This window comes from Artibeus jamaicensis, unplaced genomic scaffold (assembly GCF_021234435.1).
Source record: "Artibeus jamaicensis isolate MK-2021 breed Jamaican fruit bat unplaced genomic scaffold, CSHL_Jam_final contig_1015, whole genome shotgun sequence".
NCBI lineage: Eukaryota > Metazoa > Chordata > Mammalia > Chiroptera > Phyllostomidae > Artibeus > Artibeus jamaicensis.
This window is the reverse complement of record NW_026521194.1, coordinates 16,223,134-16,236,339: the sequence shown is the minus strand read 5'-3', so window position 1 is coordinate 16,236,339 and position 13,206 is coordinate 16,223,134. Positions and strand designations below refer to the sequence as shown.

At 43.0% G+C, this 13,206-nt stretch overlaps 1 protein-coding gene across 4 annotated transcripts in view; it reads left to right on the top strand.

Moving 5' to 3' along the window:
* The window catches only part of PIKFYVE (phosphoinositide kinase, FYVE-type zinc finger containing), a 74,914-nt gene extending 68,271 nt beyond the window's left edge, over positions 1-6,643 (top strand). For all 4 annotated transcript variants that reach the window (XM_037166036.2, XM_053655458.1, XM_053655430.1 and 1 more), the window contains 4 exons: positions 502-630; positions 1,928-2,189; positions 2,615-2,689; positions 3,266-6,643. In XM_037166036.2, the coding sequence (XP_037021931.2) occupies positions 502-630; positions 1,928-2,189; positions 2,615-2,689; positions 3,266-3,381 (582 nt within the window). In that variant the 3' untranslated portion in view covers positions 3,382-6,643. The remainder of the gene's footprint in view (positions 1-501; positions 631-1,927; positions 2,190-2,614; positions 2,690-3,265) is intronic.
* Positions 6,644-13,206: the final 6,563 nt, after the last annotated feature.

Below are 13,206 nucleotides of genomic sequence, written 5' to 3'. Positions count from 1 at the left end.
TATGTGTGCCAGCTAAAACCATTAAGACCGGATGGAAAATAGCTGAACTGTCAGTAATTTGTAACTTTGCTGAGACAGCAATTGGAAACAGTGCTGAGGAATGGAGGGGGTGGTCCTTAGCGGAAAGAGAGGGGCCGGTGACCTGGATTTGTCCAGTTGGTGCTGAGCAGCGACCCTCTCGGGAAAAGTGTGAGGGAGTCTTGTGGATTTTTTTCTTGTTTGTGGTTTATTGCATATAATGGGGGGAATTCTGTGTCATGAAATTTGTGATTTGGGGCAGCTGTGGAGGATTATCTCTGGGGAAAATGCTGAGGATCTGATATTTTTACTCCCATTGCTGCTTTACTTGCTTCTGAATCTCAGGGACTGAGATTCCAAGGTTCTCCGAACTGTTTGTATTAATAGAAAGTCATATTTGGATATTACATGAGTAGTCCAAATATTGATATTCAATTATAAGCATTTTTGGTAAGAGTTTACTTTCACTTTTTTCTTCATTAGAGGCCAACTGCATTAGCCAAAATTCTTGGAGTTTACAGAATTGGTTATAAGAATTCTCAGAACAACACTGAGAAGAAGTTAGACCTCCTTGTCATGGAAAATCTTTTCTATGGGAGAAAGATGGCACAGGTAAGGCTATTGGACTCTGCAAGGCATTTAGCTGGTAGACCCCTTTGTACACTGGCTCCAGAATATAATGAATCACAGAGTAACATTTGGTTCGGACGTACATGCTAAACTTTGGCTGCTAGGTCACATTTAACTTTGGATTTGTTTAGCCCTATAGGGAAGAATAAAGAGGAATATTGTGGGCTGCTCCTCAAATGTAACATCTCCAATACCCTAGAAACACAGAATCGCAGAGTGTGAGTCAGACCTACTTTCCCACCCCAGTTTTGAACGTGCAGAAAACAGGCCCACAGAAATTAAGTAGTTTATGACCCTCACACCACCAATATTTCTAGAACTCGGGTTGATGTGCACTCTAGAATGACACTCTAAAGTGCTGGTCCTTGAACTGTTCCTGGTCTGTGGCAAGATGAGGAGCTTGTACTAGAATGAAGTTCAAAGCCTCACTTTCTTGATTGAGCGTATCTGACTGCGAGAAAAACTGTCGCTGACCTGCACAGTGAGCTTCCTGGTGTGATTGGCTCACGTTCCAGCACAGGTCCCCCTGTCGTCCTGAGCTGGGGCCACCTGACGAGCAGTGATCTGACTAGTACACTTCAGGTCCCACTGGTCTAGTATCCGAGTCCCCTGACCTTTGCCACCACCCCCCGATTCCTAGAGATAGGCTGTTGCTTCTCCATTGCTGTAAGTAATTGCACAGAGTTTTGATACCAAGACTTTAAGTTTCCTAAGACTATTTGCATCTGGTTTTTAAATTGCAATCCAATCCACTGATGTATTTTTGGAGTTACTTGTTAATGTTTCTTTCTTTTTTTTTGAATTCACCTCTTTTTAAAAAGATTTTATTTATTTTCAGAGGGGAAGGGAGGGAGAAAGATGGAGTGAAACATTATGTGTGGGTTGTTTCTCATGTGCCCCCACCGGGGACCTGGCCTGCAACTCAGGCACATGCCCTGACTGGGAATGGAACCGGTGACCCTTTGGTTCACTGGCTGGCACTCAATCCACTGAGCCACACCAGCCAGGGCTGTTAATGATTGTTAAAGTTGATTAAATGGGTGAATTATTTTGGAAATGTTTCAGTAACTGAATACTTGGTATTCATTTTGTATGATACAACTATATCACATATATTTTGTGTATTATGCAATTACGATGCATACATTTAATGATTATGTTAAGTTTTAAAAATTTAAAAGTGTATATAATGGTAGTAACTATAGTGAGCCTTTTTGCTTTTTAATTTAATTACATTAATCATTGGTAGCAACTCAATTAACATTTTTTTTTGTGCCAGGTTTTTGATTTGAAGGGTTCGCTTAGGAATAGAAATGTGAAAACCGATACTGGGAAAGAGAGTTGTGACGTCGTCTTGCTGGATGAGAATCTTTTGAAGATGGTTCGAGACAACCCCCTGTACATCCGCTCTCATTCCAAAGCCGTGCTGAGGGCCTCCATCCGCAGCGACGCGCACTTCCTTTCCAGCCACCTCATTATAGACTATTCTTTGCTGGTCGGGCGAGACGACACCAGCAATGAGCTGGTGGTTGGAATTATAGGTAAGTCAATGAGCATACTGTACTTGCAGTTGGCGATGGAAACCAGAGTTCAATTCCAAGGTTATCATGAAAACCTGGTGTACTGATAGTTCACTGAATATATTCATCAAGTTTCACTGCATAATTTTAAAAGTCATAGTTTTAAAATTTGATTATATAAATAGTACCTTCTATTCGGTTTCCTCATTTCCATTTTCATCATCTTTACCAAAATGATCCATACTCAAAAAGTCACTTAGAAATGAAGCCCTGGGCGGTGGCTTCGAGGCTGAAGCGAATAACATGGGGAAGAGCCTTCAGAGAGCAGCTGGCATGTGCCCGCACTCAGTACATGTTAAGTGTCCTTAGAAGTAATAGTAATTGCTCTTGTCATTTGCTTCTATTTATTGATGCAACTTTCTTGCTGCTGTTGCTCCCTGTAACAGATTATATTCGAACGTTTACGTGGGACAAAAAGCTTGAGATGGTTGTGAAATCGACAGGAATTTTAGGAGGGCAAGGTGAGCAGGATTATTGTTTTGTTTGTCCTTTAAACTATTTTCATGTTTTTCTTGTCAGTTAACATTTTAAAAAGTGGATACTTTTTTAATTCCAAAAATGTAAGTGGTCATCTCTGTTTTTATCATTTTCAAACTGATCCAATAATACAGGTAGTTATTTGTTTTTTAGAGATAGTTGTTTAGATAGGAAAATATCATATTTAAATTTGAGTTAAAATGCCAGAGGTTCTCAAAATGAAAATTAAAAAATAAAAAAGCCCCGAGGTTCTGAGTAAGAAATTCTCTTTAAAGAACACTTGAAAGCTTCCGCATTCTCTGAGTGCTGCCAGCCCCTCTGTTTCACGCTGCTCTTTAGTCAAGAGCTGGTCTTTTGGAATAGCAGTGCCCACTGGGAAGACCATGTCCTGTGTTGTCATGACAACACAGGGGCTCGGGGAACAGCAGCCTGCCCTTTCAGAGGCTGCCGGGTGCACGAGTCTGTACGGCAGTTCGTGTGAAAGAACATCGCCGTTGAAGTCAGTTGCCTGGTCATTTGCGTAACAGTTTTCTTTTCCCTTTTCTCTTTCACAATTTTAGGTAAAATGCCAACTGTGGTCTCTCCGGAGTTGTACAGGAGTCGATTTTGTGAAGCAATGGACAAGTACTTCCTGATGGTACCGGACCACTGGACCGGTTTAGGTCTGAACTGCTGAAACGAAGCGCTCCTTTTGAAATGGACCATGAAGCCAAGGGGGCTGGAGAGAAGGGCCAAAAATAAGCTATGTTTTCTTTCTTTGTCCCATTCACCACCGTTGGCCAAGGCCTTTCAGTTCTGCTTTTGCGCAGGCAGGCCATCTGCAGCTGAAGGGTGGAAGTTCCGTGGATTTGCGTTTTGGATTTTGACACCTGCAAATTGGCTGTCCCTAGTTGGGAAAGCTGCATGAACATGTTTTCACTTACGCAAAATTGCAGACACACTTCAAAGGGCTAAGGACAAATGTGTGGTTAGGGATGAGGAGACAGGGTGACAGTGACTTGTCTACTCCCTGACAGTCCCGGGAAGAAAACAGTCTCATCGGTCCGACTCCCTCGGCATCACGTTTGGCACACTCTTTACTCAAACGGCATTTGTAGAGCTGCTGATTTCTGTTTCTTCTTATGTAACAGTTTAATGTTGCCTATTACCAGAATTTCTGAAACCTTAAAAAAATCCCGAATCATTCTATTAATGGCCAGTTAAACAGATTGACGCAATCTGTTCTCGTTTTACAGAGGAATCGGCCACGTGCCGAGCCTGCCGTGTTTTCCAGGGTGGTGGATGGTTTCCAGGCTCTGCCTGTGCTTCTCTGTGGGTGACAGGAGGCCACTGCCATTGACGTTAAGCCTTATTTTCTAGAGTGATTTTTAAGCTTGTTTACAACTTTTGTGTAGTTAATACGTTAAGCAGCACTTACTTGCACTTGCCCTTCAGCTAGGTTTTTTTCCCCTGATTTTCAGGGGCAACATTAGTCAATGAGTCTACAGTGACCTAATCTCCAAAGGGAGAATGATTAGTGAAGGTTTCTTTTTTTTTTTTTTAATGTGAAAAAAAATGAAGCCCAATCCAAGAAATTGGGTGAAAGAGAAGCACTTGATCTTTTTTTTTTTTTTTTTTGTACAGAGGCAGAGTGTCTTTTCAATATAACGAGCAGTTTCAGTGGCATCTCTGTGATTAAGATATTTTCAGGGTGGACGTCCCTGTCTGCTAACTCTGTGTAGCTGTTTCTGGGCTGGTTCTGACTATTGAAAAATGTTGGAAGAGAAAATATTCTTTGTAAGGAATTTCTTGTCTAATAGAGAGGTCGTTTAAAAAGTGATCAGGAGTACCAAATGTAATAACAGGACCCTGGATATTTCCTCTGAGCTGCTTTGCATAATAAGGATAATTTGGGGAGAGTTCTATTCTTTTTTTAGGCTTGGTGTAAGGAGAAAAGGAATCTGGATGCATTCCCGTTACAGAGACTGTAAGGCATGAAATGAGAACATTTGGGAAGTTTGCTTTAGAGAATGAAAGCGTTTGTTTGGTGTATGGCACTTCCTAGAAATGTGATTCGTTTGGAATTTGAAACAGGTTGAACTTATGGCTGATCTAATGATAAGCATTGAAAAACAAGCACATGTGGGTTGTGCCTTTTGAAAACATACAGAGCACTGGTGATTTCAGTTGTGATATCACCGGCTGGTCAAGAAGTTGTCCAGGAGTAAAACATGGTGGAACGTTAACTTCTGTGTCCCAGAACAGTGGATTTTGCATCTCATTTTGAAAGCAAACACTGTCAGACACCATTCATTTTTTCTGTCAGGATACTTGGGTTATCTCTGGTCCATTTCCTGCACCCCTCCTCCCACCCCCACCCCGACGAACACTCCCTGTGGCAGGTGCTTCCCCCAGTTGTAATCAGGTATTTCTTTGTTTAGTCTCAGTACCTTGCGTGTCCCTTGGATCCTTCACTGGAATAGCTCCTGACAATAATTATGTGTCTTGCTGATCTTGTTTTCCTTGCCCATGACCTGAAGAACTATTTTTTTAAAGTACTGCTGCCTTTTAGTTTTGCGGCCAAAAAAAAAATTCAATATAATATAATCTGAAGCAGTGCTTGCTGCCTTCAAGGATGATCTGCCCCTTTAAAACGGCTGTAATGGGTGGGGAATAGAAAATGTAATTTGCTGTGGTGGAACTATCTCCCCGGCCCTTGCTGCTCTCGTGCAGGCCACCCACAGGTACAAGGTGTTTGGAAACACTGTGCTGCTCACTGTTAAGCATTGGGCAGCTTTCCCTTCTCTTGAATTCCCTTTCAAGGCCTGGGTAAAATTACTGCTGAAAAGTTAAGAATATGGAAGAAACAATACTTTCTTCCTGAAAATAAAATAGGAATCCTGAAAATAAGTGATAGTAGCCCATGAAAACTATATAAACGTTGCACTGTGTAAAAATTTATAAGTAATTTGAAGCTTTTTGATGCCATCAAAACTTTATTAAAAAATAAAAAGCATTTACCTTTTTCTTACCGAAGCCTAAGAAAAATAAGGGGAAAAGGCTCTTGCAAGGCCTTTTATAGCCTATTAAATATTTAAATTTATAGATATTCAAAATTCTCTGTTAAGTGCCCTGCTTACAGTTTTCTCCTTGGTCCAGCAGTGAGTGGTTTTCTAGCTTGGCTTTTATTGGACAGTGTAAATAGTAGGGTTCTGTTGGTTTCTATGGCATTAGCTTCTCCTTGGCATTGGACCCACTAGCAGTGAGCTTGTATAAAGCTGCCAAGGAAAGTCATCTGTCTGTAGGAAGTCTGCTTAGTTAATAGAGTGGGAGCGATCATGGACGAGCCTGTTGGTGGAACAGGTCAGGCCGGTCATTATTCCTCAAGTATTAACCTCCGACTTACGCAGTATTGAGAGCATCTAGTGCAATGCCTTTTTTGTTTGTTTTTGTAACACGGGTGCATTGTATTATAGAAAAATTAAAATTACAATCATGAGCATTTTATTAATGCTTTTGTGTTGGTTTTGTAAAAAAATGTACATTATGTCTTTTGACAGGTTTAATTTTAACTAGAGAAATGATATTGTAAATCATAATAGCCTCTTTTAATTTAGTATGAAAAATTCAATTAGCAACATTGAAAATACCTAATGTATGATATTGTATATATTTCTCTACTTTGGTTCCAGCTGTTTTATATGATTAACATGTTATTTAAGAGATAAAACCCCTTGACCTTTTAAAGACACTGTAAATAAAGAAGACTTACAATAAAGTCAGAATCAGCTTCACCTAGTTTTAAATCTGCTTGAGGAAATTAACATGGCGTGCAAGACTGGCCCCTGGTCGCCGGCCCCTCTGCTGTTCCTCTCCCCCGTCCCTTTCACTAATATGTAGCACTCTTCTTGCGTCCCAGAAAGGGGGTCTTGAGTTTGTGGGTCTCTTCCCATCGTAAGAAGCTGCCCAGCTTTTTCTGCCAGGAATGCCGAGTGCATCTGAGCTTCTTCCATGGGGTCCGAGTTTACCTACAGTGGGTCTCACTGTGGTGGTAGACCCACTGGGGCCGTGGGTGCTGCTGCCCACTTCACGGGGCCTGAACTCACCGGGTGGAAGGCAACGCCACTGGCCTGGGGGTGGCTCCGTCCCTGGGTGCCCTGGCACCACCTCTGGGCTTTTCCCTTGCTGAGGAGGAAGAGGTACAGACATAGGTAGCAGGCACTGAGCTTTCTGTCCCCACTCTGCTAAATTAATGTGTCAGAAATAAATTTCTTGCTGAGTTCCTGGAGTAATTCTTAACAAAACTTAAGTTTTTTTAAAACCTGATTTTAAAATTTGTGCTGCAAAATAACAAAATTATTCACTGTAACTATTTTCAAGTATATGGCTTAGTAGTATTAAATACATTCCCATCGTGCAGTGCATCTCTAAAACTCTCTCATCTGGCAAAACAAACTGCCCATTAAACAGCCCTTCTGCACCCCTTGCCCCAGCCCCTGGAAACCACCATTGTACTTTGTGTTGCCATGAATTTGACTATGTTAGATTCTTCACTGTAAGTAGAGTCATAAATATTTGTCTTTTTGTGGTGGGCTTATGTCACTTAGCATAATGTCCTCAAGGTTCATTCACGTTGAGATTTTTCCTTCCATTTTTAAGGTTGAATGATTATTTTATTGCACGTATGCACATTGTAAAAGTTCATTGTCAGTGGACGTTTGGATTGTCTGCACCTCTTGGCTATGAATGCAGGAGTGCAAATATATCTTTAAGGTCATTAAAAACCTTTTTTTGGGTAAATGCAGAGAGGTGGGGTTGCTGAATCCTGGTGGTTTCATTTTGTAACCCTTTGAGGAGACGCCATGTGCTTTTCCACAGTAGCTGTACAGTCCCAGCAGCAGAGCACGAGGTTCCAGCTTCTCCACGTCCTCTCCGACATTTACTGTTTGTTTTACGGCGGCCGTCTCATGGATGCGAGGTAGTGTCTTGTGGTTTCAATTTGAATTTCTCTGATGACTGATGATGTTGAGCATTATTTTCATGTGCTTGTTGGTTAAAGTGTTCTGTTTCAGACATCCAGTCTCTTCTGCTTACTCAGTCCACCTATCTGCAACAAATTAGAATAGACAGTAGCATCGGGAGGGAGAGAGGTATTAATTAACTTCAGCATGCAGAAACGTACCTTGCGGTGCTGCCCGGTAATTAGGACCCTGTGCATGGATATCCATGAGCACCTGGCCGGCGCATGCTCCGGAGAGCCCAGGCACCTGAGCTGGACTCCAAGAGTTGCCATCTTCTTCACCTTTTAGCTTCTCATCTTCAAAGAGCTGCACAACATCAAGGCTGTTCAAGTATGCCGAGGTATAATTAGTGATCCTTTAGCTGCCAGCAGCAGAGTTTGGTGGGTACTTCTAGATTCTTCTACATAGAATTGGATGGGTGTTCCTGCTGCTAGCTTGCCACTTCATCTTGGAAAAACCCATCTGGCAGCTCCAGCCCCCAGACTCTGACACAGTCATCATCCCCAGGCATATTACTGTGACAAACTGTGACATGGTGTCGTCACAGAGCTGCTCCCTGGGAGAGCTCAGCTCAAGCCACTAACAGAGGAGCATATGTGGGGGCGACCACTTTCGCGAGGTCCCCCCGGTGCCATGGACACGCGTGAGTGAATAAATATGGCTGAGACATGCTGGATCTGTTTGGGGATGGAGGCGTGGGCTGTGGCCAGTTTCCTTGGGGAGAAAGAGGCCAGCAGCGGCCAGTTTCTCGGAGGAGAAAAAGGCCCTGAGCGCCTTTCTCCATAGCCTTTTATTGGGTTGTAATACGCAGGAATACAGGGTGGCAAGGATCAAACAGTAGATAACATTACAAAGAGGTCTGAGTCAGTGTCTGTCAGGAAGAGAGTTGCAGAAACTTTGGGAGACATACTCATTTCCTCTTGTACCCTTATCATATGAATGAAAGCACTTTTAGCAGATTTCACAGGTTAATCAGCAAGTCTTTGTGATGCCAGATTTTTCCCCAGGGCACGCTCTGGCCAGGCAAGGAGCTGCACCTCTCCCCATCAGGGATTCAGGCTTAAGAGGATTAGAGCCAGGAAGCACTTCTCCCAGAGTACATGGGGACTCAGGCTTTGACAAAGCTGGGGGGGGGGCAAGAGTCCATTGCTCTCTGTTGCAGCCCCCCCCCCCCCCGCCAGTCCTTCCATGAAGGCCTCTCAGGTGATCGAGTCTGGCTTAGGTTGCCCCCGCTGTGAGGGGTCTTACCCGTCATTGACTTCCAACCAAGCTCTGGGGGCAGGGAGAGGAACTGAGGCAGCGTTTGCTACCAGAGACAGGCTTTGTCTCCTGCAGCTGGCATTCTAAAGGTCGTCTCTCGCCCTTAGCCACAAGGGGTAGAGATACAATTCCTAGAATCAGGCAGAGCAGTCTACAACAAGCATACCCTGTGTCCCGGCAGCAGTTCCTCCAGGGACGTGTTTTGTCTGGTCACACCACCACAGTGTAGGGGCCTGTCGAGTCATTTCTATGTCCATCTCTAAATGCCCATAGGTGGAAATTACAAGCATTACTCTTAATGTCTGAGGAGTGCCTGCTGCTTCTGTCTGTCCAAGTGAATGCAGTTGTGGGACACTGAATAAGCTGAATGAGATGCTCTGAGAAACCCAAGCTCTTCAGCTCTGATGGAAAGTGGCCTTGACCCAAGCCTGGAACCTGTTCTCCGGACATTCTGGCTGGCTGCCACAGGAGTGGGGGTTTCCTTCCTTTCTATTTATTTATTTTTATTTTTTTATTGTTCAATTACAATTGTCCCCACTTCCCCCCATTACTCTCCCCTGCCCTACCCCCCCCAACCTCTCACATTCAATACTCCCCTCACCCTGTTGTCTTTGTCCACGTGCCCTTTATACATGTTTCTTGACCCTTCCCCTTTTTCCCCTTTATTCCCCTCCCCCTCCCCCTCTGGTCACTGTCAGTTTGTTCTTTATTTCCATGTCTCTGGTTCGATTTTGCTCACTTGTTGGTTTGTTGATTGGGTTGCACTCACTTATAGGTGAGATCGTATGGTATTTTTTACTGCCTGGCTTACTTCACTCAGCATGATGCTCTCCAGTTCCATCTGTGCTGTCACAAAGGGTAGGAGCTCCTCCTACCTTTCTGCTGCGTAGTATTCCATTGTGTAAATGTACCATAGTTTTTTGATGCAGGAGTAGGATTTTTATCTGCTACTTCTCATCAGCATGGTGTGTGCTGTTCACCATCAGCAACACTTTTCTGCTCTATTCTGGTAGTTATGAACCACCTCGTGAACAGAGGGTTTCCCTGGATTCGATCAATCCATGGCTATTTAGCTTCATGGCACTTTGGTGTTCAATTCTTGTTTGATTTTGCAACATTTTCTCAAATTGCTCTGTGTGTGTGAGTGTGTGTATGCAGACTCACAGGGAAAATTGTCGATAGCTGAATGACTCTAAAAGTACTTTGTTTTAACTCTAAGTTTAATTAACCAGAGAAAGCCTAAACTGTGTATAATGGAAGCTGTTTTTGACTGAGAGCATATTAACTTACGTTCCAGTCTATGAATAAATTGATGATCTAGAAACTTTTATGCTTAGCTTGAGATTTACCAATTTTGATTTTGCTAATTATATTTGCTACAGCACTTGCTGATTTAAAAATCGCGCAGTGAGAACTGACAGCCCCTGCTCTTGACAGAATGATGTGTACAGTATGTTTAAATGAAGGATATGACTGTTTTCGGGGCAGCAATCACGTATCATTTTTAGAATACGATAAATCCTAAGTCTAAGCAGATGTTAGTTTTACAGTTCATGTGAAATTTCATGCCTTGTCAGATAACTCAGTACAGTATTATTTATTTACATAAATGTAATATTTTTAACTCACTCTGTGAACTAGAGGAATTTGCTTCTCAACTCATCTGTATGCTTTCAACCTCATCCTGAAGGAGAAGGAGTTCATTCTCCTCTCCAAGATTAACTCCCTTTTCCTTTGATTCTTGATCCCTTACTCTTCCTATCTTCTGCTAGAACTTTCTCTAACAAGTAGCTCTATGCCTTAAGCTTCTGTTGTATTGACTCTTTCAATATACTGGCACGTTGAAGTTCCAATTAGAATCACGGCTTTCTCCCTCAGCCTCCCTGATGCGCTGGTCTTGTCTCTCCGCCGTCACCTAGCTTTGTGGAACAGCATCTGCTGCTCCCTCATGCTGACCTCTGCCCGCTGCAATCCGCTTTCCCCGCCCCACCCATTGCTCCTCTGAAGGTCACCTTGGGTTTAGCAGGCTGGTGCAATGTAATAGCTTAAATGCGTGTTCGTTACTGGTTAAAATTGAAATGACTTTTATTTTTAAAAGCAACTCAATCCAAATAATACCTTCACTAATTCAGTCAGCCCTCAGGTTTATTCAATAAGCAACATGACAAATTTGCTGACTTGAAGAATGCTACATTTAGGTGAATCCAGAAAAGAGATCTGTTTTTACTTTTTTAGTTCTAGAGAATACTGGCTATAAAAACCTTTTGTGTTTTGGTAACTGTATACTTGACACAGTCTTCTTCGTGAAAGCCAGGGAGAAGAAAGTTCAATGTGAACACGCAGTTGCAAGCATTTCTCGTCGGACATGCTGAATGGCCCAGGGAGGGAGGTTTTCTAAGCTAAGGCAGATTCAAAACTCAAAAACTTTATGAAGACACCTAAGTGAAATCCCATTAAAAACATATTCATAGTTCGAGACTGCTTTATGGAGGCAGGGACCTTTCCTTACTCATTTTTGTGTCTTCAACAGTTTTTTGCACAGTTGGACAAGACCAGGCACTAGGCACAGAGTTCTACTATTGGGTAGCCACAGTTCCTTCTGAATAAGCGGCCATGTTTCTTGTCAGATGACTCGGTTATTATAATGACTGTGATTGGGTCCAGTTCTTGATGCCCAAAGCAGCCCTCTGCATAGGCTAGACGTGCAGAGCCTACCAGCTTAGGAGGGTCTGTCCAATAGAAAGGCTTCCTGTTGGATGAGCTTATTGGATCCAATCCAATGCTCTTTCTTTGTCATTTCAGTTTCCAGAGAAGGCAGTAGAAGTAGGGACTATGTGTGTCAGCTGAGATACAGAGGGAGAAACAGCGGAAAGTCGTTGTGAGTAGGGTGGGCTCAGTGGACTAGGGAGTGAGAGGACACTGGCTTCTGACGTGATGATAGGATGCTCATGTCTCCAGTGCTTCTCCAGGGCCTGAGCTGCCATTCAGGACAGGAATGCCTTGCCGGTTCTCCACACAGTCCAAATAGGCTCTAAGGATTTTCTTTGACGCATATAGAAATAAATGCCCATCAGGGGTCCTGGGCGTGGCCTGTTACTTAAAGCCAGCAAGAGTCTGACACAATATTTAGGCACCAAATATTCTGAAAGGGATTATTAATGCTTTTGTCGGCACACCATACATCGTAACAGCATGCCAGCTCCACCGTATTAACATTTAGCCATTTTGCTTTATGGCTTTAGGTTGTTCCTGTTTTTCAGTCGGTAATGGATGCATCTCTTGCCAAGATATTATAGTGTTAAATGGTGCTGCTTGAAATACTATGCTTGTCGATGTAAATAGGCACTTTAAAAAGTATTATAAAGAAAACCAACCCAGTAAGCCTGAGAAGCAATTTTATTATCCACATTATTTTACAATTGTTCTTATTTAAATAAAAATGCCTGGTTATATTCTGAAGTATTTTGTACATATAAATAAAACCAGTCCTGGCCAACATGTGATTTTTCATTAGACAGGCTTTCTTTGAAGCTTTAATGTTTTTTGTGAAACTTTCTAGTTTGAAGTTGAAATTTCGTGTCATCCCAAGAATTGATCCATAGAAGCTCATTGCAGCCTCTACATTGATTAGGAAGCATACCCACAGGGTTTTAGCCATTATTTTTGGACTTACCCCCCAACCCACACAGGCAATTAAGAAAAAAGGAGACGTTCATCCAAACCGTCCGTCTGTTACAATCTGGGTTGCGCTCAGTGGCATAGTGTTTTGTTTCCTGATCTCAGTGTCGAGCACGTGCCTCGTCCCTGTTTACATCCAGGGCTCTGCTCTTTCTCCCCAGCCCTCCAACTCCCCTCCCATTTTTTGCAGGATAGGCTCCCACCCCCACCCCTTTTAAATGAAACACCTTTCTGGTGAGGAGGGTACCTGTGCGAGATGACAGCCTTCAGCACTTAATGCCCCCCCCCCTCCTCGGGGACTGAGAACATGTGAACACATGATTTTTTAAAAAAAAAGTGTGCTGTCTATGCACATAGCACCAGCGGTTCAGGTTAAAATGGGGAAAAGTCAGACGTGTTAGAGCCGCTCTCCTTCCTTGGTACCTAAGAAGGACTTGAACTCTAACGGAGTTTGGATGTTTTCGTTTATTTAATTATAGAGCCAGCTCAGTGGCCATGCCATTCAGAGGTTTCCAGGCCTACGTGAGTCTGCAGGATATCTGACGTGTGCTTATCCTCCTAGT